The sequence below is a fragment of the Protopterus annectens genome, chromosome 6.part0 (assembly GCF_019279795.1).
Source record: "Protopterus annectens isolate FY-2018-M chromosome 6.part0, PAN1.0, whole genome shotgun sequence".
NCBI classification, from domain to species: domain Eukaryota; kingdom Metazoa; phylum Chordata; order Ceratodontiformes; family Protopteridae; genus Protopterus; species Protopterus annectens.
Genome location: NC_056737.1, coordinates 420,860,290 through 420,882,938, shown reverse-complemented (window position 1 = coordinate 420,882,938; position 22,649 = coordinate 420,860,290). Strand labels below are relative to the sequence as shown.

The 22,649-nt window shown below is 41.9% G+C and overlaps 1 protein-coding gene across 1 annotated transcript in view; it reads right to left on the bottom strand.

The window, feature by feature from the left end:
• The window catches only part of PACS2 (phosphofurin acidic cluster sorting protein 2), a 1,734,969-nt gene that overhangs the window by 1,012,142 nt on the left and 700,178 nt on the right, over positions 1 to 22,649 (bottom strand). The window contains exon 11 of the mRNA XM_044073533.1: positions 12,381 to 12,471. Within this exon, the coding sequence (XP_043929468.1) occupies positions 12,381 to 12,471 (91 nt within the window). The remainder of the gene's footprint in view (positions 1 to 12,380; positions 12,472 to 22,649) is intronic.

Here is a 22,649-nt window from a genome sequence, read left to right as displayed (position 1 = left end):
AAAGGATAAAATGGAAAAAAAGGCTGGCACAGAATGAAAATGGTCAACAAGAGATGTTTCGAAAATGGCAGAATTAGAGGACAGGGCACATTGGAAAATCTGAGAGTTTTAGCTGTACCATAGAAACTAGAAGGAACAGACTGTATTAATTTTATGGGTTGTTTTCCGTTAACGGGGCAGCAGTCGTCCTGCACTTTTGGTACACTTTTACAAGCCAGTGATGTGATTTTTTTACTGCCTGGAGGATGAAAGGCAAGGTTTTTCTTAAGTTTCCCGCTCTTTCTTTATTAAAGCTGCAGTTGGCTTAAATAATGTACCTTAGCTACTTATGTACTTATTTACATCCTTCTGTTTGCACCTCATCTTCAGAAAAGTAGCAGAGATAATCAAAAATTTAACAAATATCCTCAGTTTGCTTACTTGAAAGAAACACGATCCTGCAGTGTCTTTCTGAATGAGTCTGTTATTATTAAAATAATCAGAAATGGTTTGGTCATTTTGTAAAATGAAAGCAACAGTCCAGCAAATTAAAATACATGGGAAGACAGTAACCTACAAGGCAATGTCGAGTGCCTAGAATACAGGTGTGGGCCAGGGACTCAAATGATGACACTTCCCTGCAAAGTAATTTCAAAATGTATAATACTGTTAAGAACTGGGTCTAACAAAAGGCAGATGCTAACACTACAATTATAACCCCCTGACTGAGCCACAATCTTTTTTTACCACAATCACTAGCACGATCCTTTAGTAAAATAAGTCATGGCTGAGACATTTACACAATCCACAACTATTCATCAAGAAATTATCTTATTGGCAAACATCATTCTCTCATTTCACAGTATTCTTCACTCCTTCACACAACACCAAAGAATGACAACCACGTACATGCTCAAACAGCAATAACACTGTTATTATTAACTTGTATTAGAAAACAGATAAAACTAAGACAAGAGAAAGTATAATGCAACCAGGTATGGGCAAAGACACACAACATAGTGTTCAGTCAAAATTTTTCATCAACAGACAGGACAAGATGATACCTCACAAGTGACAAGCAAATTTTAACAGCACAACTGCAACAACCCAAATGTTTAAAAAAAAACATTACTGTTTAATGAATAAGTTAGGACTTATTCCAAAAGATTAAATGGTACTTTTCCATCTACATTTTGCGGCAACAGCTACGTCTATGGATGACTGCTGCCCCATTAACAGAAAAGTACCATTTTATGTATGCATAAATAAGCAATTGAACTGGTTTTCCACAGCAGGAACTGTTAACTGAAAGGGCACACCATAAGCATGCTCCAAATCTGACCAAGAGAAAAAAGACAAGACCTGTATTACTAAAGATGAAAACCTAGCAGCATAAAGTGTTGATCCTGACAAAACGGTGCAAAGGGGCAAAGTATTAAAAGTTGGAGACAGAAGAGTGTGGAAAATGATTATTCACTTTACACCAGGCAAAAGAGAAATAAATTTCTTACAGTAATCAGGGAATGTCGAGAGGCAGGTGTGAGATTGAAGGGGCTACATTCAGCTGTCTTCAAAATATTTTTTTCCTGGAAGATCAAAGTAATTTTTTGATACAGAACAGGCTGAGGAGGAAATTCACAAGTTTGTCCAACAAAAAGTGAGCCATTAAGTACATCATTAGTGTAAGTAGAAGCACAGACAATAGTATGTGTCTTAGTATGGATAACCTTAATTTCAGGTTAATTAAGACCCAGGTTAGCAGCTGTCTATATCGAAAGTACAATGTGATGACTGTAACAGTGAAACACGAAGAACATTAAGTGTTCCTATTAGGCACGTTAAACTTCACTATTTGCAGATTTTCAAGATGTACATAGTTGTGTGCATTTGTATTAAGTTAACAGGTTATGGGGGTGCTCCGGGGGGGTTTGTTTGAGGATTTTTATTTAAACAGAAAAATCTTGTAAAATGTGACATACGTTCCAAAGCTGAAGATGAGAAATAACTGTATAAAAAATGACCTGCCAAACATTACTAGGTGCATGTATCACAAAGCTGGAAATAGACATTTAAAAAAGCTCCCATATACAATAGTTGGGAATAATGACTTCTTACCATAAAGGCAACACTTTCCATATTACCTTGAAATGTGAATTGTCTCATGTATAGACAAAAAAGAAAGAACATTTAACCATATTAAAAATGCAGAGCGCAAATAGCAATGCTACAGGAGACACATTTGGAAAGAAATGAGCATGTAAATTTGATAAAGAAAGGATTGCATGATGGATACTCATCAGAATATGAGGGCCAAAGGAAAATAGGAGTACATCTATTAAATACTAGAGGCCTTCTAATAGTGACAGAAGAGAAAAAAGATAATAATGGCAGATTTGTGGTAGTAAAGGACTACTCACAAGGGATAAGGATTATGTTGGCAAGTATTAATATTCCACCTAAATTGCTATTATGGGGCTTACAAATTGGTGAACTAATCAGCTTTCAGCAGGGGATATAACTTTTAGGTGCCGACTCAAATTTGTATTGTAGCAAATAGCATTATCTGGGGGGTTTACAAGGGAAACTATAACAAAAAAGAGTAGATTTCTAAAGAAATGTAAAAAAATATTTGGTATGAAAGATATGAATTTAGTAGCAGGAACTCAGAATTTACATATTCTCCAAGGCACAATAACGGAGACAGACTAGACAGAAATTATATTTCACAGGAACATGTGCACTTAGTTCAGAACTTTGACACACATTCAGTAACTATTTCAAATAGTGTGCCAATAATTACCAAGATAAAAAAGTGAGGTGATGAAGTAAAGATGACACACTAGCACTTCCCCATCTACCTGTTAAAGAGAGGAATTTAAGGAATGGGTAGTGAAAATTATTTGAAGTTAACAGGGAAGACAGAAATTACTCCAGAAGTTATAGCTAGTGAGTGGGATAAAATGAAAGTGGAGTTTAAAAATATGGTAGAAATCAATGAAACTGGTTAAAAAGTAACAAGAATTATTTAGACTGGCTGACAAAGATTAAAGCACTACAGAACAAGGGAAATTTGACTGAACAAGGAGAGGTGCAACTGCAGAGTGCTAAAAACAAATTAAGGGAGTACCTAGATAATATGCATGAATTCAGAAAGACTACTGTTAAGCAACAGTTTTTTTTTTTTTTTTTTTTGATAACTCCAGAGCACAAACACATTTGGTACAATGACTTAGGCAACAGAAAGTAGAAAGAGTTACTACCAAACTTAGGGAGTTTATAGCAAGAAAAATAACCAGAGATCTTGTAGACATTAGGGATATTTTGGCAATTTTATGAAAATCTGTATAATGTAGAAAAGTGTTGGAATCAAGAAAATACACAAATGGAAATATTCATGGAAGAATTAAATATGCAAGGTTACAGATAGGTGAGGATCAATGATTAACAGTTAAGACAGGAGAAGATGAGAAAAAAATGGTGATGTAAAAATAACCTGCAAGAAAGCTTCCAGGAACAGATGGTACTCCGGGGGAAGTTTGGAAGCTAGGAGGGAAGAAAGTGATGTAAATCTGAAAGGTTTTGTTTAACAATGTTTTAAAAGGAAGGAAGGAAGGCACCAATATCCGGGAAAAAAAACTGTGGTGGCTATATTACCTAAATACCCATCAGATCCAGCTTCATACAGACTCATTTCAATTCCAAACTGTGATTACAGTGTTTGAAAGAGGTACCTGGAAGCAAATGTTCTTGAGCTGGAAATCTCTAAAAATTCTCTACAGAGTAATCTGGCAGGAGCACTGGGTGTGTAAATGTGTATAACAAAGGAAATTATTTTTTTTGAGCTGAGATACATCTGTAGGCGCAGTAAGGCCTTGTTAAGTTTAATTCTGGTGGCTGCCAAAACAGCAATTACTAGAAAATGGAAATAAAAGTCTAAATAAACTGCATATTTGAAGTAGTGAATATTGTAGCAGAGATAAAAGAAAGTACAGTTGTGTACACTTACCATAAATGTAGATGTTCAGGTGTATTCACTGCTGCAGTCATCATACTAGGGTTATCCTGCCAGGGGTAGTCCTCAGTTGGCCCGAATGCCAGAGGCTTACTATTTATGTGTCGGTTGCTGTCACTCCAGGACTGACGTTGGGTCATCAGTGGTATAAAAAAAGGCAGCCGACGCCATTACATCAGTTTTTCTTGCCCCAACTGTCAGGAGCCCCCAAATAGGGAGCTAGGTTATGGTGCAAGAACACCACCAGTAGAAAGTAAATACCAAAAATTTCCTGTAAGGAGAGAGAGAGAGAGAGAGAGAGAGAGAGAGAGAGACAAGAGGGATGGAGGGTGGGAAACCAGGACTGCAACAGTAAATACACTTGAACATCTACATTTATGGAAAGTGTACACAACTGTACTATGTTCTTCATGTTTCACTATCGTAGTCATCACACTTGGGTTGATTCCCAAAGCTGAAGAAAAGGGTGGAGGCAGTCAAGAAGACTGGGGGCTGGCTAGGATGCCCTGCAAGACTGAGGTGGCAAAGCCTGCCCTGGATTTGGAAAAGACAGGCAGGTGGTAATGCTTGGTGAAGGTATGAACAGAAGTCCACATTGCAACCTCCAGGATATCCCTGGTGGGAACCCCTCTGAGAAAAGCTGCAGAGGTGGAGGTTGCCCTGGTGGAATGTGTCCTGACCCCCTTTGGGGGCGGTTTCCCATGTTGTTTGCAGCAGAAATAGTTGCAGTGTGCTAGCAATTTGGAGACTGTTTGTTTGGATATGGCCTTGCCTTCTGCTGCGAAGCTGACTAGCAATTGGTCATTTTTTCTAAAAGATTTAGTTCTACTCAGATAGAATCTGAGCTATATGTGCACATCTAGAGAGTGCAGAATCCTTTCCCCCCTTGTTTTGTGGGTTAGGGAAAAAGGTGGGCAAACGAATGGATTGGTTGAGAGCCACATTGGAGACCACTTTACGCGTGAAGGATGGGTTAGTTCTGAGGGAGACCCTGTCAGCATGGAAAATGATGAAGGGCAATACAGCCATGAGTGCTTGCAGCTCTGAGTGATGGCCAGAAGCAAGGCTGTTTTCCAAGAGAGGAATTTTAACTCTGCTGTAGCTGCAGGCTCAAATGGAGGTAGGGTGAGCTTTTCCAACACAACGTTAAGGTCCCATGCTGGGGTAGGAGCTCTTCTGGGTGGCCTTAAGTTGTTAGCCCCTATTAGGAACTGCTTGATGAGAGGGTGTGACAAGAGAGGTGGCTCTGTGCTGTAATGAGCAGAGATGGCAGAGGCATGAATTTTAATACAAGAGAAGGATAAACCCCTGTGTAGTAGGTAATCCAGGATGAGAGGTAGGGAGGGCTGTGCTGTTTCGGCTCCCTTAGCCTGGATCCAGGTGGAAAACCTTTTCCATTTGTCAGCATAGGATTTTCTAGTGCTGGGGCATCTGGCCTCACGTATAACATCCAGGACTTGTTTGCTTAGGCTGGCAGCTTGAGGAGAGGTCAGGGAATAAGCCAGGCTGCCAGGTTCAGGTTTTGCAATTGTGGATGCATGAATTCTCCATTCTTCTGGGTCAGGAGTGTTGGGATCTGGGGTAGGTGCCATGGTGGCAGGGGTGACAGGCTGTGCAGCAGTGGGTACGAGAGCTGGAGTGGCCAGTTTGGGGCAATCAAGACTGCCCTTGGTTTTTCCTCCCTTATTTTGAGCAGTACCCTTGAAAGGAGTGGTAGAGGGGGAAATGCATAGATTGAGAGGTTTAGCCATTGGAAGGATAGAACATCCACTTTCCAGGCCTTGCTGTGAGGTCCCTTGGTGCAGGATTTGCTGAGCTGATGATTGGAATGGGAGGCAAAGAGGTCCACCTTCGAGGTGCCCCATTTCTGGGTTACAAGGTTGAATGTTCTGTGGTCTGGCTGCCACTCGTGTAGGTCTAGCAGGTTTCTGCTTAAGTTGTCTGCCAGAGAGTTTAGGGAGCCTGCCAGCAATTGTGCTAGCATGTGTATTTGCATGGTTGAGGCTGTGTGGCAAAGGGTCATAGCAAGCCTGCAGAGAGGATAAGAGTGAGTCCCTCCCTGCTTGTTGATATACCACATCACTGTGGTGTTGTCTGTTTTGATTAGTAGAGGCCTCGGGGAGAATATGGGTCTGAAAGCTATCAGGGCGTGCTGAGCAGCTAGCATCTCTTTTTGGTTGATGTGTAGATGTATTTGATTTGGGCTCCAATGGCCCTGAATGCACCTGCCGTCAAGGTGTGCACCTCAGGCATAGTCTGATGCATCTGTGGTGAGGGTCTGCATGACGCGGGGTTGTGAGAAGGGAAGTCCTTTGTTGTGGTTGCATGCTGCTGCCCACCAAAGAAAATCTTTCCTTAGACAGGGTATCGTAGGATATGATAATTTCTAGGTCTTGAAAGTGTTGACACCAAACGCTTTTTAGGTACCCTTGTAGTTTCCTCATATGCAGTCTGGCATATGGAATGAGTAGAATGCAGGAGGGCATGAACCCCAGAGCTTGCAGGATTTTCCTTGCGGATAACTAGGTTCTGGTGGCTAGTTGAGAGAAGTAGCCTGTCAGGTAGGCTTGTTTTTCTGAAGTAAGAAATGCCATCTCGGATGCTGCATCCAGGCTTGCTCCCAGCAATACAATTTTTTGTGTGGGCACTAGTTTTGATTTCTTTTCATCGATAGTATACCACAGGGAGGTCAGTAGGTCTTTTACAAAAGTCAGGTGCTGTAGCAGCTTTTCCTGACTGTCTGCCTGAATCAGGCAATTGTCTAAGTATGGGTAAATTTGAATATTTCTTTGTCTGTAAAAAGCAATGGCTGGAGCCAGGCATTTTTTGAAAACTCTAGGAGCAGTGGATAAGCTCAAAGGGAAGCGCAGAGAACTGAAAGTGCATAGATCCTTCCCTGAAACGTAGATATTTCCTGCAAGATTCCCTGACTGGGATGTGTAGGTAAGCCTCTTTTAGGTCTAGGGTGGCTAACCAAGTATCCTAGGAAGAAGCTACTGGAGGGTGAGTATTTTGAATTTTGGTATCACCAGAAAGATATTTAGAATGGATAGGTCGAGGATTGGGCGCCAGGTGCCCTCTTTTCTGGGTACCAGGAAGAGACTGGAAAAGAAACCTTGGCCTATCTGGTCTGCAGGAACATGCTGTATTGCCCTCATGGAGAGCAGGGAAACAACTTGCTTTTTGGCCTCTGCCCACTGGCTTAGAGAAAGATCTGGGAACCCTTTTGGGGTTGTCAGAGTGTAGAAATAAAATCTGTACCCTGGGACACTATCTTGAGGAGCCATCGGTCATTGGTAATAGAGGCCCAGTTGTTTGCATGGAAAGACAGTTTTCCTCCTAGGGGCACAAGCAGTTGGGCAGAGGTAAGGGGTGGATGTGTAAAGTCATTGTGAGTTCTTACCATAAAGGGGTGGCTTAGCACTCCCTGTTTTTGAAGAGGAGGAACTCCATTGCTTAAATCTCTGCATTCCCTGGGGCTGCTGTTTGGGGGGGGTCTGCTTCCCCTGGGTCTGGGCTGAGCTGGCCTGGAGGGGGCTGGAAAGGACCAGTGTTTGGAGGGGCAATGCCTACTGAACCTCGGAGGCTGGACCTGTAAGAAGTCTAACTGTTTGCATAGAGCTTTTTCTTCCATCTTTTTTTTAAGACCTCTTCTGCCTTGGTGCCAAATTGTCTTTGTTCAATGGTGCGTCCAATAATTTAGATTTGACATGTTCTGGAAAGGTCTGGTCCTTAAGCCAAGCATGCCTTCTAAGGACAGAAGCAGTGACTGCTGACCTGCAAGATGCTTCTAGGGCATCACAACCAAAATGCAAGGTGTTCTTAGTAACTCAGCTTGCAGAATGCATAAGCTCTTGTAATTCTTTATTTTCTGCAAAGCAGGAAAGGAAGATATTTTTTGTTTGAGGAGTTCCATGGTATGCTGCTATTTCGGCATATGGAACTGATTTAGTGCTCTAACAGCAAGAGTTGCAGAGGTGTATACTTTTTTACCCCATCTGTCTAAAGCTAGGGAATCCCTGTCTGTGGGGGTGGGATTTTTAGCTGAGGTTGCTTTAATTCCTTTAGGTCTTTGGGAGATGACCTCTGGGTCAGCGGTAGGATTTTTGAAAAGGAATTTGTGAGTGCCAGGGACTCTGAAGTACCTGTCAGGTTTCTTGGAAGCAGAAGGAAGGGTGTCAGGAGTCAAACTGGATTCCATAAAAACATCATCCACAACATCCAGGACAGGTGGTCTGTGCTGTAAAGGTCTGTGCTGTGGTAGATCTAAGAACTCCCTGAGTCTATTTTTTGAATGAGGACAGTCCTAACATTCCCATTGGAAATGCTCCCTTAAAGTATGTAGGATTTCATCAAATGAAAAATCTTCAGGAGGAGAGGCAGAAGGAATGGATTTCTCTGCATCAGAATCCTCAAAAGCAGAGAGGGGTTGCATGTCTTCATATTCAGAAACCTCAGAGTCATCTGACTCCTGTTCAGATAAAACTACTGGGGACAAGTCTGTTTTTTTTTTTTTTTTTTGGAGGGGTAGCCTGGCTTCCCCTAATAAGCATAATAAGGTCTTCCGCCATTTTAAGCATTTGAGATTGAGGCATGGAAACAGATGCCTGAGCTTGGGTTGTCGGGTTTTTAGGTGTAGTTCATACCCTGGGCCTTAGAAACTCGGTAGTTTTAGAAAGAATTGAAGACACAAAAGAAGTCATCGGTTTGTGTCGAGTATTGGTAGTGTGAAGTACTTCCTCGGAAGCTGGTGCCTGCTCAGCGGCTCTGGACCCATCCAAGGGAGAGACATCCGCAGGATCCTTAGGCGAAGAAGAGTCTCGTGGCATACTGGATTCTGAACGGGTCTCAGTAGCAGCCTGGGAATGCACAGAAGCGGGCATCAGGGGTTGTGAAACTGCCTTACTGAGGACCGTAGAACTGACGACTAGGTTAGCAAAAGCATCGGTGGCGGTTTTGGACCTGTGTGGTCTGTCTCCTTCTTTATCCCTACATTTTTTCAGAAGATCAGTAGTCAGATGGCTTATCGAAGCCATATAGGAATACGAGGACTGAGAACTAAAATATTTAGGTACAATAAGGGCCCGACGATGTATAGTTCTGGCATTGAACAAAGCACAAATGCGACAGTGAGGGAAGTCGTGGTCTGGGCCTAAACAGGTGACACAGTAAGAATGGAAGTCTCGGTGTGGTATTTGCTTTCCACAGGCGAGACAATTGTTAACATTTTCTGACATTGGTTAGAGCAAGAAAAAAGGATCCCCAATGGGAAACTTTGCTTTAAAAGACTTCAACTTCAATTCTGACATGAAAACTCAGGTAGTGGCCGACCAGCACTCGTGCAAACTTCTTCTGCTTCAGGCTCCTTGGCAAGAAAGACTGATGTAATGGCGTCGGCTGCCTGACTTTATACCACTGACGACCTGACGTCAGTCCTGGAGCGACAGCAACTGACGCAGAAATACTAAGCCTCTGGTATTCAGGCCGACTGAGGGCTACCCCTGGCAGGATAACCCTAGTGTGATGACTGCAACAGTGAAACACGAAGAACATCAGGGAGTGGAATCATTAGAAAAGGGTAGGAGTAAATTACATAGTAGAAAATGGAAATTGTGGGAACAAAACATGCAGAAAACATTTTGGAGGAGAAATGAGGTTTAAGAGAAGCAGAAGTTAATAAACAATGTGTGTAATGCTGCTTTGATTATATGGTTTAGAACAATACGTGTGATATATAATGTTTGCAATTGTGAACTTGTTAATATGGTTTGATTTCTTTTATGTAAATCTAAGTTTGCCTGTATCACAAGTGATTATTCAGTAAAGGTGTTGTTAAAAAAAAAATCAAACTATTAAAACTCAGGATGAAGCTTGGCACAAGTGGAAATCTGAAACCTTCACCAATATTCAATCTCACTTCATACCCCTCAGAAACATAGGCAAACAATCAGGAGAAAAATCCTCTAAACAGGAATGTAAACAAACCCAGTTCCAATGTTTTCCTACACAGTTCTGGAGAGAAGTTAACCTAATTGCAGCTGAAAAGATTCCAAATGGTTCCAACTCCTCTGGCTTTTTGCAAAGTGGCAATGCTAAACACTCCCCAAAAAGCTTCCTCAAAAAAAGTCAGCAACACCCCCCCTTTCAACTGCCCCCTCCCCTCTCCACCATACCCCCCCCTCTTTTAAACCCCTCCTTCTACTTCAAACACTTAAAAGCAAACAATTTTCAGAATGACTACACTCCTTGAGATGACAACCTATTCCCATGGTTTCTATGATACTGCACAGATCTTGCCCACCCACATACATAATCTCTGTCTCACCAAAAACATAATTCCTCTGCATTTGGAAAACAGTCAAACATCTCTGAAAACAATCTAATCCAAACCACTGCTCCAATTTTTCCCCCTCTCCATACTTCAAATTCTAAGCAAAAACTTGTCTCCTTACAGCTGTCCCACTACATTCAACAGTACCAAGTCTTCTCACACAAAACATAGTTTCTAGCCAAGTGAAAACACCATGACCGCCATGTGGATACTCACAGATATCATCTTACATATTACTGGCAAATGTAAAATCACAGAGGCCGTTTATATCAATATAATCAAAGCTTTTGATCACCACCTTTTTCTAAACTCTTTTACAGAAAAGTTCTGCAAAGACACCTTACCCATGGCTTAAAAGCATCTTGGAAAATACACTTCAAAGTCAAAACAGAAACTATCTGACACTGTCCAACTTCTCAAATGTGTACCTCAAGGCTCTATTCTTTCCCCACTAATATTCTCTACCTTTTTTAACAAAAACCTGTTAGACTTCCCTCATTGTCCACTCTCTTTTATGCTCTTGATATGATCATCTATGGATTGAGTCATTCTCATTCAATTATCCAAACCCAACTCCACTCTAAATTGCACCAACTTGAGCAATGGCTAATCAAAAACAACTATCATCTCAACCTTTCTACAACCAGAGTTATGCTTTTTGGAATATGCTATAGACTAAATGTTTAAAAAGCCTATTAACAATCCTCGCAATTCCATTATTGAAAATACCACCTCTCTCACATTTCTGACCTTCTTGCTGAATCAGCCTCTTAGCTTTTGCTCCAACACTGGGAAAAAACAGGTAAAAAAAAAAAAAAAAAAAAACCTCCCTTGGTTTCTCTCACCTTTTATCACTCTCTCTCTCCCACAGGTCAGCTATTGGTACATATGTCCTTCTATCCCAGCTTGAGCACAGTCTTCCCATAACTACTTCTGCCACCAAACAAAACTACACTTCAAATGATTTTTAACTGCATTTGTCATTCCATTAACCATTTCTCCATCAAGAACACCATTCTTTACACTCACCAAAGCAAGATGGCCAACACAAACAGAAAGCCGATCTACTGGTATTCATCTCAGATTTACTGCATTTAGAATCTTATGCCCCACTTTTTGATAAACTATATGAAAAAAAACTCTTCATATAATTTACACCTCTACTCCAAAATGCTCCAGCCAATCCACCAAATATGCCTTCTCTATACTTACTTCCTTTTTCTGTCAGTTTCTCCCAAACTCAAAGCAAACTTCACTCCGTACAACTTCAGAAATCATCTTAAAACCTATCTTCAATACAGGCCAGGTGTTCCTGTCTCCAAAAAGGACATATCACTTTCTGGTCTTATAAGTTCCAGCTTCACCACCTGCCTCCTTACACAATTATTATACACACATAAATACAATACTGTTTATGAATTTGAACTCCTTCCTTATATTAGTTCTGATATTTTTTTCCATTAGGCATATTGCATGCTGGCTTCTTTTCCTTTCTATGTAACAATACCACTGTCTTATACTTGTGATTTTTTATCCAAGGTCGTGCCTGCAAAGTAGTCAGCTGTGATCCGTGCACTATCCTGATAAACCAATATGAATAAAATAAAATAAAAAATAATCAGATTTATGTACTGAGGATCTCTTTTGATGTTACTCTGGTAAACAAATATAAAATACAAAGATTCAGCTTTTCTATACTTAGATTTTGTTTTAGTTTTGCTTACATATAGATGCACTAAAAATGGTAATGGAATAATGGTAAAGACCAGTAATTACAAGCAATCATGGGTATGATTCCTGGAATTTTAATTCAAGGAAATGTCATTTCATTTTGTCCCAATAACCACAAATCATTGCCTCTATTGAGGAGATGTCATTTTGAAATACAGACTAGTAGTATTCAATGCTAAACAATATCTGCACTAAACAGTATCTGACACCTGAAAAAAGACAGAAATAAAAATTCAGTCAGCTTGACTCCTACGAAAACCCATAGGTTGTGTCACAAATTCATACATTTTTAATTTAGCAAACTGAACTAGACAGCATTTTACTTACAGGGCTTGGAGGCTCCTTTTGGCTTTTAAGGCTGTGGATGCTACCTATTTCAGTCTGAGAGCTGGAGTGTGACAGTCCTTCAAAATATGGCCTAAAAGAAAAGCAAACCATGTTACTTATTTAAAATATTCCCCCTTTTGAGTGAATGCTCTTAAAAAAAAAACTATTTCAAGGAACATTGTTTCAAGCACCTAGGGGAAAGCACAGTTGTGTGAGAACAGTAAATATTCAAACAGAATAATTTGTAAGAATTGATCTGATGATCAGCCAGAAGACGACAAGAGTCCTCCAGCACTCTCACATCTGTATGTATATGTGGATGCAATGTCCAGTCACATAATGGAAACTGACTATAAATATGCACTGAACATACTACTCTATTCTTCTTCTGGTGCCCAAGTGAGTTCTTACCATGAGGGGGTGGCTTTGCACTCCCTGGTTTAGAAGTGGAGGTACTGCATTGCTTTGATCTCTGCATTCCCTGGGGCTGTTGTCTGGGGGGGTCTGCTTCCCTAGGGTCTGGGCTGAACTGACCTGGAGGGGGCAGGAAAGGACCAGTGTTTAGAGGGGCCATGCCTACTGAACCTGGGTGGCTGGACCTGCAGGAAATCCTTAACTGACTGCATCGATTTAGCTTTTTCTTCCATCTTTTTTAAGACCTTCTCTGCCTTGGTGCTAAATAAGTTGTCTTTGTGCATGGGTGCATCCAATAATTTAGATTTGACATGGTTTGGGCAAGGGCTGTTCCTTAAGCCAAGTATGCCTTCTAAGGACAGAACTGGTGACTGCTGCCCTGCAAGATGCTTCTAGGACATCAAAACCACAGTTTAAGGTGTGCTTAGTTACTTGACTTGCAGAATGCATTAAGTCTTCCAACTCTATTTTTTTGCACAAGCAGGAAAAGTTGATATTTTTTTTGTTTGAGGAGTTCCATGGTATGCTGCTGGAATTTTAGCATATGAAATGACAATTTAGTGCTCTAATAGCAAGAGTAGCAGAGGTGTATACTTTTTTTACGCCATTTGTCTAAAAGCTTGGGAATCCCTATCTGAGGGGGTGGGATTCTTAGCAGAAGTTGCTTTAATTCCATTAGGCCCTTGGGAAATAACCTCAGGGTCAACAGTAGGATTTTTAAAAATAAATTTGTGAGAGTCAGGGACTCTGTAATACCTGTCAGGTTTCCTGTGAGCTGGTGGGAGGGTGTCAGGAGTTAAACTAGATTCCATGAAAACATCATCCACAACATCCAGGACAAGATTAATGGCCAGGGGTCTGTGCTGTGGAAGATCTAAAAATTCCCTTGGTCTCTTTTTAGACTGAGAGTAGTCCTGACATTCCCATTGGAAATGCTCCCTTAAAGTACGTTCGGGTGGAGAGGCTGAAGAAATGGATTCCTCTGCATCAGAATCCTCATAAGCAGAGAGGGGCTGCATGTCTTCATATTCAGAGGCATCGGAGTCATAGGACTCCTGTTCAGATTAGACTACTGGGGACAAATCTCTTTTTCTTTTGGAAGGGGTATCTTGGCTTCTCCTGATCAACATTATAAGGTCTTCTGCCATTTTAAGTATTTGAGACTTAGGCAAGGAAGCAGGTGCCTGAGATGGGGTTGTCGGTTTCTTGGGTGTGGTTCGTACCCTGGGCCTTAGAAACTCAGTAGTTTTCAAAAGAACATAAGATGCGAAAGACATCATCGGTTTGTGTCAAGAATTGGTAGTGCGAAGTACTTCCTCGGAAGCCAGTGCCTGCTCAGCAGCTCAGGACCCATCCAAGGAAGAGACAACCGCAGGATCCTTAGTCGATGGAGTTTTGAGGCATACCGGACTCCGAAAGGGTCTCATTAGCAGCCTACGAATCCACAGAAGCGGGCATCAGGGGCTGCAAAAGTGGGTCACTGAGGAATGGAGAAATGATGACTAGCTTAACGGAAGCATCATCAGTAGGTTTGGACCTGTGTAGTCTGTCACTGTCTTTATCCTTACGTTTTTTCAGAAGATCTGATGTTGGATGGCTTACCAAAGCCATATCGGAAATCGAAGTCTGAGAGCGAAAATACCTAGCAACAATAAGGGCCTGACGACATATAATTCTGGTGTTGAACAAAGCACAAAAGCGACAGCGGGGGACGTCGTGGTCTGGGCCTAAGCAAGTGACGCAGTAAGAATGAAAGTCTCGGTGTGGTATTTGCTTTCCACAGGTGAGGCAATTGTTAACTTTTTCTGACATCGGTTAGAGCAAGAATAAAGGATCCCCAATGGGGTACTTAGCTTTAGAAGACTTCAACTTCAGTTTGGAAAATGAAACTCAGGTAGCGGCTGACCAGCACTCATGCAAACTGCTTCTACTTCGGGATCCTCGGCAAGAAAGACTGATGTAATGGCATCGGCTGCCTTACTTTATACTACTGATGACCTGACGTCAGTCCTGAAGTGTCAGCAACCGACGCAGAAGTACTAAGCCTCTGGTATTCGGGCCGACTGAGGGCTACCTTGGCAGGGATAACCCAAATGTGATGACTGCAACAGTGAAACACGAAAACATCATTGAGTTAGACTCTGAACTCCAGCTGGGATATGGGTCCAGCTGGATGACTCTTTCTTAGCAGCTTGGAAACTTCTGCAAGTTATCATTGATTGGGTGCAACATCAAGAACCATTTTCTTCTTTGTAGGAAGAAGGAAAATGGAATAGAATAGCCTCTGGAAATTATATTTAGCACTCAAGAATCCCTTATGTTTTGCAAGGCTTGTGGATGTAGAGAAAGGCAACCCCCCCCCCCCCCGCTACCTCCAGAGTGTAGTAGTCAGGCAACCCTTCAGGTGTGTTGAAAGGGCTTCCTGGTAAATGAACTACAATACCCCTAGTTATGTGGTCTGCCTCTGCCTCTACGGCAACATCCATTGCAGTTACCTTCTCCTCTGCCATGAGAAGGGCCGTCACCAGGGCTCTCATGAGTTTTGTGATTTCTAGATCCACATTTTCCTCCCAGCCTTCTGATTCCTAGAAAAGGCTTCACTGCCTTACCATCTTGTTGACTACTGGTTAGTGTGTCCTTTACTTTTCGTGCAAATAACATGAATCCATCAAAGGGGGCAATGACGAAGGAAGTCAAAGAGTCAACAAAATCACAAAGATGCATCCAGCCATGCCAACACATGGTGATACCAGTGCCTGTTGATCTAGCCATGCCATCAGCTGTGTTAGAAAGCAGATGCAAGGCAACAATGGAGTTAGAATAAAGGGTAGGAAGCTGGAAGTCCATGGTCTTCTGAACATCTGTAGGCAGGTTACCAAAGACAGACTTGGAAAACACCTTGGTCAAGCCACTCCTGAAATTTGGTGACATGGGCTAAGTTCTTTAGCACTCTAAGTGCGAAAGTCACTGGAGCTTACGTCTGTTTCCCAAACTGTTCTACAGTGCTAGACTCTCTGTTAGGGGGATGGACTGAGGAACTCTCCTCTCCAACAGTTCCTCTATGGTGGCTGCTGCTACCACCATCGCATCCACTGGTGGACCACTGTTCCAGTGCTTGCTTTCTTTTGGTGCTACTAAAATCATGTCGTTTTTTTTTTTGGGGAATGGATTTCACCACATCAGGGTTCTTCCATGCCTGTGCAGCCATATGATCAATAAATGGATCAGCAGATGGCACCGCCCATGATAACTCTGACCCAAAACTAAAGGCTTTCAGGAACACAGACTCATCTAGTAAAGGGTCATCACTGAACCATCCCCCTTCTCTGCTTTATCAATTTGAGGATCTCACTAAAGGTGATGTCTTCTGAGGGGGATCTAGGGGACACTTCTCCTTCATCCAAGTCTGTCTCTCCAGTGAAAGACTCTAGGGAGGAGTCTGTGCACTTCTGCTTGTACATCTGTTTGTTATGAACCAGTTCAGGTGGGGGATCAGAAGGTTCTGAATCAGACTGGGAGGTAACATAACATGTAGCCTGAGAAGTCTGTGGTACAGACTGCCCCTGTCTGACTTGGATATGGGAAGTAGAAACAGAATTCTGCTGTAGTTTGGATGGAACCAAATTGAATGGATGTACCTTCCCACTCAGCATCAACAGGAACCTCTCGAAGGCTGAGAACGGCATCAGTTCTGCATGTCTCCTCCTATCCTCAGACAGAAAGGAAACCTTGGAACTGATGGGTCTCAGCCCCAAAGCAGACCTTAATGCCAAGCTATCGAGTGCTAAGGCACCAAGTGGAATGGATGGCTCCTACAACTTTGGTGTTGACCATCACCATCTTCCTGAGCCCCGGCCCTGAAGCTACAGCTCAAAGTCTCTTCCAGATCAGAGCATATCAGAGTCGAAAGAGGAATGGAAGCTGTCAGAGTTGAAGTAACTCAGACCACTGGCTCGAGCAAAGATCAGATCCAAAATAGTCAGGTCCGAAGGATGGATCAGAGAAGGAACAGGAGGAGTAGTTGACTCAAGACTTGGCACATTCCCAGATAATGATACCAAGAGAAACCCAGACTAGATTTTATTTATTTATTATTTATTCCAGTTTGGTGACCGGGGAGGTCCACTGGGCTAAAAGCCCATTTTCAGTGGAGGCCCAGGGAGAAAAGCTCCATAATACAATGTTACATGACATAATAATCACACAGTTACAAAAGATAAATTGATTTACATACAAATTAAACACTGGATGATTATAGAAACAGTCCAGGAGGATGATAGGCAAATTGCATAGGGATGGGAGAAATTGTTAGTTACATTAGCAATGTAAGACAAATATGGAAGGTATGAAGGTTAGCCAGGTGAGAACGAAGAGGTGAGCTTGGCAGGTATAGAGTGAAGCATGCAGTTACATTTTCGGAGAGTATGCAAGTAGGAGAGGAGTTTAGTTTTGAAGGAGTGTAGGTTGTCACAGGTCCTCAGTGTGGAGGGAACGGCATTCCATTTTTTAGCAAGGGAAAAGGAGAGTAAAAGTTGACCGGCTGGGTGTTTAGGTTTGTGGATAGAGATGAGGTTTTGGTTAGAAGATCTAAGGGGTCTGGGGGGGTGTAAGGTTGGAGGATACTGGATAGTGCGGGGCAGAGGGTGGGTTGAAAGATTAATTTGTGGGCTGAGACAATTTGGAGGTAGTCCAGTTGATTGGGGAGTTCAAGCCAATTTAGGGTTTGTAGGGATGTGCAGTGATGAGAGCGTGATGTTGCCTTAGTGGCAAATTTGGAAATTTTATTGTAGCATACTTCCAGTTTAGAGGTTAAAGTAGAAGATAGATTTGTAAGCAGAAGGGCACCATATAGAAGAGATGGGAGGAGATATGTAGTGGCTAAGGTACGTCGGGTAGAGGGGGAGAGGAATTGACTATTTCTGTACAGTAGGCCGAGTTTTATATGGGTTTTCTTGATGTTAAGTTGGATATGGGTGTTGAATTTTAAGTGTTCATCGATTGTGACCCCTAGGAGCTTAGCGGAGGGAACGGTGTTAATGTTGGAGTTGTTAAGGCAAGAAATTTGAAATGAGTTTTTTTCGGTGGTGGAGAATTTTGAGTGGGTGAAAAGAAGAATCTTAGTTTTGTTAGCATTAAGTGAAAGGTGATTTTGATGCATCCAATTTTCAGTGCTTGCGAAGGCGGTTTGAGCTAGAGATTGGAGTTCTTTAAGGCTGGGGGCAGAGCAGATCAAAGTAAAGTCGTCTGCGTATTGGATAATTTTGGTATTGGGAATAGCTTTGTGGAAGCCATTAATGAAGATGTTAAATAGCAGTGGGCCAAGTATGGAGCCTTGGGGAACTCCTGTGGGGGTAGGAAGGAAGCTGGAGGAAGCTTGGCCCCATTTCATGGCTTGGGACCTGTCAGAGAGGTAGCTGGAGAACCAGGATAGGGTTTTAGGGGAGATGTTAAGGTTGGATAGGTGGTTTAGTAGATGGGAGTGGGAGATGGTATCGAAAGCTTTGGATAGATCTAAGAGAACAGATGAAACTAAGTTACCAGAGTCTCGAGCTGAATTGAGTGTAAGGAGAGAAGGGCTGTGTTAGTATTATGTCCAGAGCGGAAACCGTGTTGGGTAGGAGAGAGCAGCTGGTGTTTGATTATGAATTGCATGAGTTGCAGGTGGATGCATTTTTCGAGGATTTTTGATATAGGAGAGAGGATAGCTATGGGGCGGAAGTTAGAGAAGTTACAAGTTTTGCCACCTTTGTGGAGTGGGAGAATAAAGGCAGAGCGCCATAGGTTGGGTACATAAGATTCGAGAAGGGATCGATTTATCAGGATACTAATAGGGAAAGCAATACTGTCAGCGACAATTTTTAAGGAGGAGGGGATGTTGTCAGGGGCATTTGTGCAAGGTTTAAATTTGGAGAGAAGTATAAAAAGCGGGTGGCTACAGGTTTAAGTTCAAAGGTAGAGGGAGGGGATAGTGAGGATGTGGAGTCATGGGAAGAGGGGGGTGGGGGGGTGTTGTTGGGGAAGGTTTTGGTTAGCTCAGCAATAGAAGAGGTGAAGAAGGAGTTGAATAGATTGGCAATGTCTTGGTCAGATTTGCTAGTATCAGGGCAAGGGTTGTTTGTTGAGCCCGGCTTAAGAAGAGAGTTAATAGAATTCCAGAATTGTTTGGGGTTTTTTGCATGATTTATTTGTAAGAGGTTGTAGTGAGACTTTTTATCTGATATGACATGTTTTTTGGCAAGGTTTTGTAATTGTTTGTATTTAAGTAAATATTCAGGTTGTTTATGTTGGAGATATTTTTTCCAGGATGTGTCTCTTTGTTGCATAATTTTTTTGGTTTCTTTAGTAAGCCAGGGGGTGGTCTTGGCTTTGACTCTTTTAGTACGAATTGGAGCTAGGGAGTTCAGGATAGTAAGGAATATGGTGTTGAAGAATTCAACGGCTTCGTCCAGGGGTAGGGTTTTTAGTGGGTTCCAGTTAGTGAATTTGAGGGAGTCAGAGAAGGTGGAGGGATTAAAGTTGGTTAAGTTGCGAGTGTGTAACAGTTTGTGGGAGAAGGAGGAAGAAGTTGTTGTTCTATAGGTGAAGGCAGGGAGGTGGTCTCCTAGGGGGTCTGGAATAATGCCAGATGTTGAGGTTTGGTTTGGATGAGACACCAGGATCCAGTCTAGGATGGAGCCTGTGAGGTTAGTTTTGTTGGGCCTGGTGGTATAGTTTATAAGTTGTGTGAAATTGAAAAGGTTGATAGATAAGGTGGGATTATGGTCACTGATTTTTTGCCAGTTAATATTTACATCTCCCATAATATAAGTTTCATGTTTAATATTTAAGGAGGACCACAAGAGGATGTCTTCCAAAGTAATGGTGTTGTTTCCAGGAGGAATGTAAGGGGAGATGATGCAGATGCTTTTATGGTCATTTAATTTTAGGAGGCCAGCTACTAGTTCAGCATTATGAAAGGAAGGGATAGCATTTGGGAAAGGAGTGATGGATAAGTGGTTAGCGTAGATTAGTGCTACACCACCACCTCTTTTATTTATGTGATCAGATCGGAGAGATTGAAAACCGGGGGAAGGAATTCATTGTTGGTTATGTGTGGTTTTAACCAGGTTTCAGAGATGGCTACAGTATCTGGTGAATTATGGTTTAGCCAGGCATGGAAGAGGGTAATTTTATTAGTTAAGCTTTGGGCGTTGATGGTGAGAAATTTGAGATCTTTACAATTTGGTTTGTTGTTGAAATTTTGGTTATTTGTTTGAGGCATGTTTGGTCCAGGGTTTGGATGAATGTCGCCTGCTAAGCAGAGGAAAGAGAGAAGGTGTGTAAGTTTGTTAGTTTTAGTATGTTTTAGTTTATTAGGGGTAGGATGGTAGGGGGTGGCTTTAGGTTTGTAGAATTTTAATGTTAATAAAGAGGGGGGGTGAACTGGAGTTATAGAGGCAGAGATATTGTGGTAGTGATTAGTGGGGTATGGTGGTGGAGGTGAATATGGAGGGTTTAGGTGAAGGTTGGTATAGGAGGTGGAATGGTATAGTGGTAGAAGAATGAGGGCTAGGAGTAATGTAGGGGCAAGGATTGTAGTAGGAATTGAAGGCATCGTAAAATGAGAGATTAGATTTAGAGTAGTGGTGAAAGAGCAAAAAGGTTTGTATGTTAGATAGAGTATGTAAGGCAGGTGGGTGGGAAGGAGTTTAGCTTGAAAGGTAAGGTTGGTGGAGGGGGAGGTATATTTGGGAAAAGTGGGTGGAGTAATCTAGTGATGGGATTGGGTGATGTAAGTGGGAGGGGGTATGTGATGAGTAATAAATGTAGGACCACTGGGGGCGGGTGGGAATTGGGGGCAGGGTAGGGGAGCGGAGTGAGTCCGCAGGGAGAACGGAGTGGGATAGAGCAACAGGGCAGAAGAGTCCAGCTGAAAAAGTATCATGCTAAGGAATTTCCTCATCATGCTGCTGACATCTTGCTTGGTCAGGCTTCTGGACGACCATGTAGTAGAAGATACCACAAGTGGTCTTGAATACCTGCTCTCCTGGATGATAGGTGAGTGAAGCCTTGAACTCACCTGGTCTGGACAGAACTGGGACTAAGAAGGTGATGGACAGATCTAAGAGACTGTTGGCTATGACCATCAGGGAACTTTCAGATTTGACCTGGACAGCAATGTCTGATTCAAGGAGCACTTCCTTGACTTTTTCTTCACTTTGATCTTCTCCTTCTCTCTCTCTCTCTGTTTTTCTTTTGGTGTCTTAGCATTTTTCACTGGAGAGGAGGCTGTAAAAGTGGTGGAACGAATTGAAGACCCTGTCCATGGAGGTAGAAGACCTATGATAATGAAAGTCTCTCTCCTGGTCTGGAGGGCCCTAGAGCTAAAAGAAGCGCAAGCATAAAAAAAAACTACAGAATGCTATTCTAATTCTATAAACTTTTTATAAGGAACACACCTGAAACTTCATAACAGTAATACCTAATAAACTATTTAACCTAAGCCTAACTTTAAGTCTAAAACTAAACTGGACAGAAAAAATCTTTTGGTAGTGGCAGGAGTGAACTATAAGGATTGATATCCATGACAAAAGGATACAGAAAAAGACAGTGTTGTAAACACAACTGAATTCTTCAGGCTGCAAATGGGATCTGAGGTATTGAGGTGGAGTACATGGAGTTATGGCTAGAGGAAGAGTCAGAGCCCTGTAACTGAAAAGCATCAGAGTTGGTGGGGAGGTCAGATCAGATAACCTATAATTGCATCAGATGAAAATAGACAACATTGGATCTTTTAGTTTCATTGAGTGTGAACCTGGGATGGCATATGATAAAAATGTTTAAATTCAAGTTTAATGAATGATGACACTGGCAGAGAAGGTTACATTTGGTTTTATGCTGAACTCCTAGTATGAGACATATGAATCTTAGCCAATAGCACTTGGTTTTAAAGTGTTGGAAGGAGGAGGCATTGCCCAAGTCTGGGAATACAGTGAAAATGTACAGCTTGTGTTAAAGGCATGCATGTGAAGGGTAGTATAAGTGTGGTCCCTTAAGTAGGGTAGGTGGTGAAAGAATGCAATGTATGTTAGGAGGACTTATAAAGCACCACCTTTAGTGTTAGCAGATGTTCTAACCAAAACCACAGAATGCAATTGGTTTCCTTGCAAAGCAGAATGGGAACAAAGGTATGTTTCAATTTCATCAGAAATCAGTACAAGCCAGCATTCCTCAATTAGCAAACAATGCCAGCAGCAAGCATTAAAAAACAGTTGTGTCAGTAAACGTATCATAATAGATCACTGTTGCAGTAGTTTAAGCTAATGAGTCCAACTGTCTGATCAACCAGTTTACAAAGCTAAAGGGCACATTCCACTTGCTCCAACTTTCAGAAGCTTGAGTGGAGCTCTACATAAAGACTGTTGGAGTGCAAAAAAATTTCAGAGATTTTTTGCCTCCAAACAGCACTCCTTCGGTGGGTCCAGTGGAACTGCAGATGACGAGTATCCTTCAAAGCTGTGTGCAGATAAATCTTCCACTAATTACATTTTTCTTAATCTCAAAGGAAGAAAGAAAAGTTGCTTACATTTTTCTGAGGGCAACTTGTGTTTTTCTGACTGAAACATATAGTTTATCTAGGAAAATATTTTTTTTTTGGACTGTCATTGCATTTCTGAGGGAGAATATGTGTAAATCCTTAAGTGAAAATTTTATGTGAAAATATCAACTTTTTGACAGAATTTTCCTCAGGTTTTGGGTATGTGTGTATTGGGCACAGGATACTGTGCTTGTCAGGGACTGTCAGTGGTTTACTTAAATCAGAACTACTTACTCTCTATTCTACTTTACAAACTTATGACATTTACCTTAAATTCT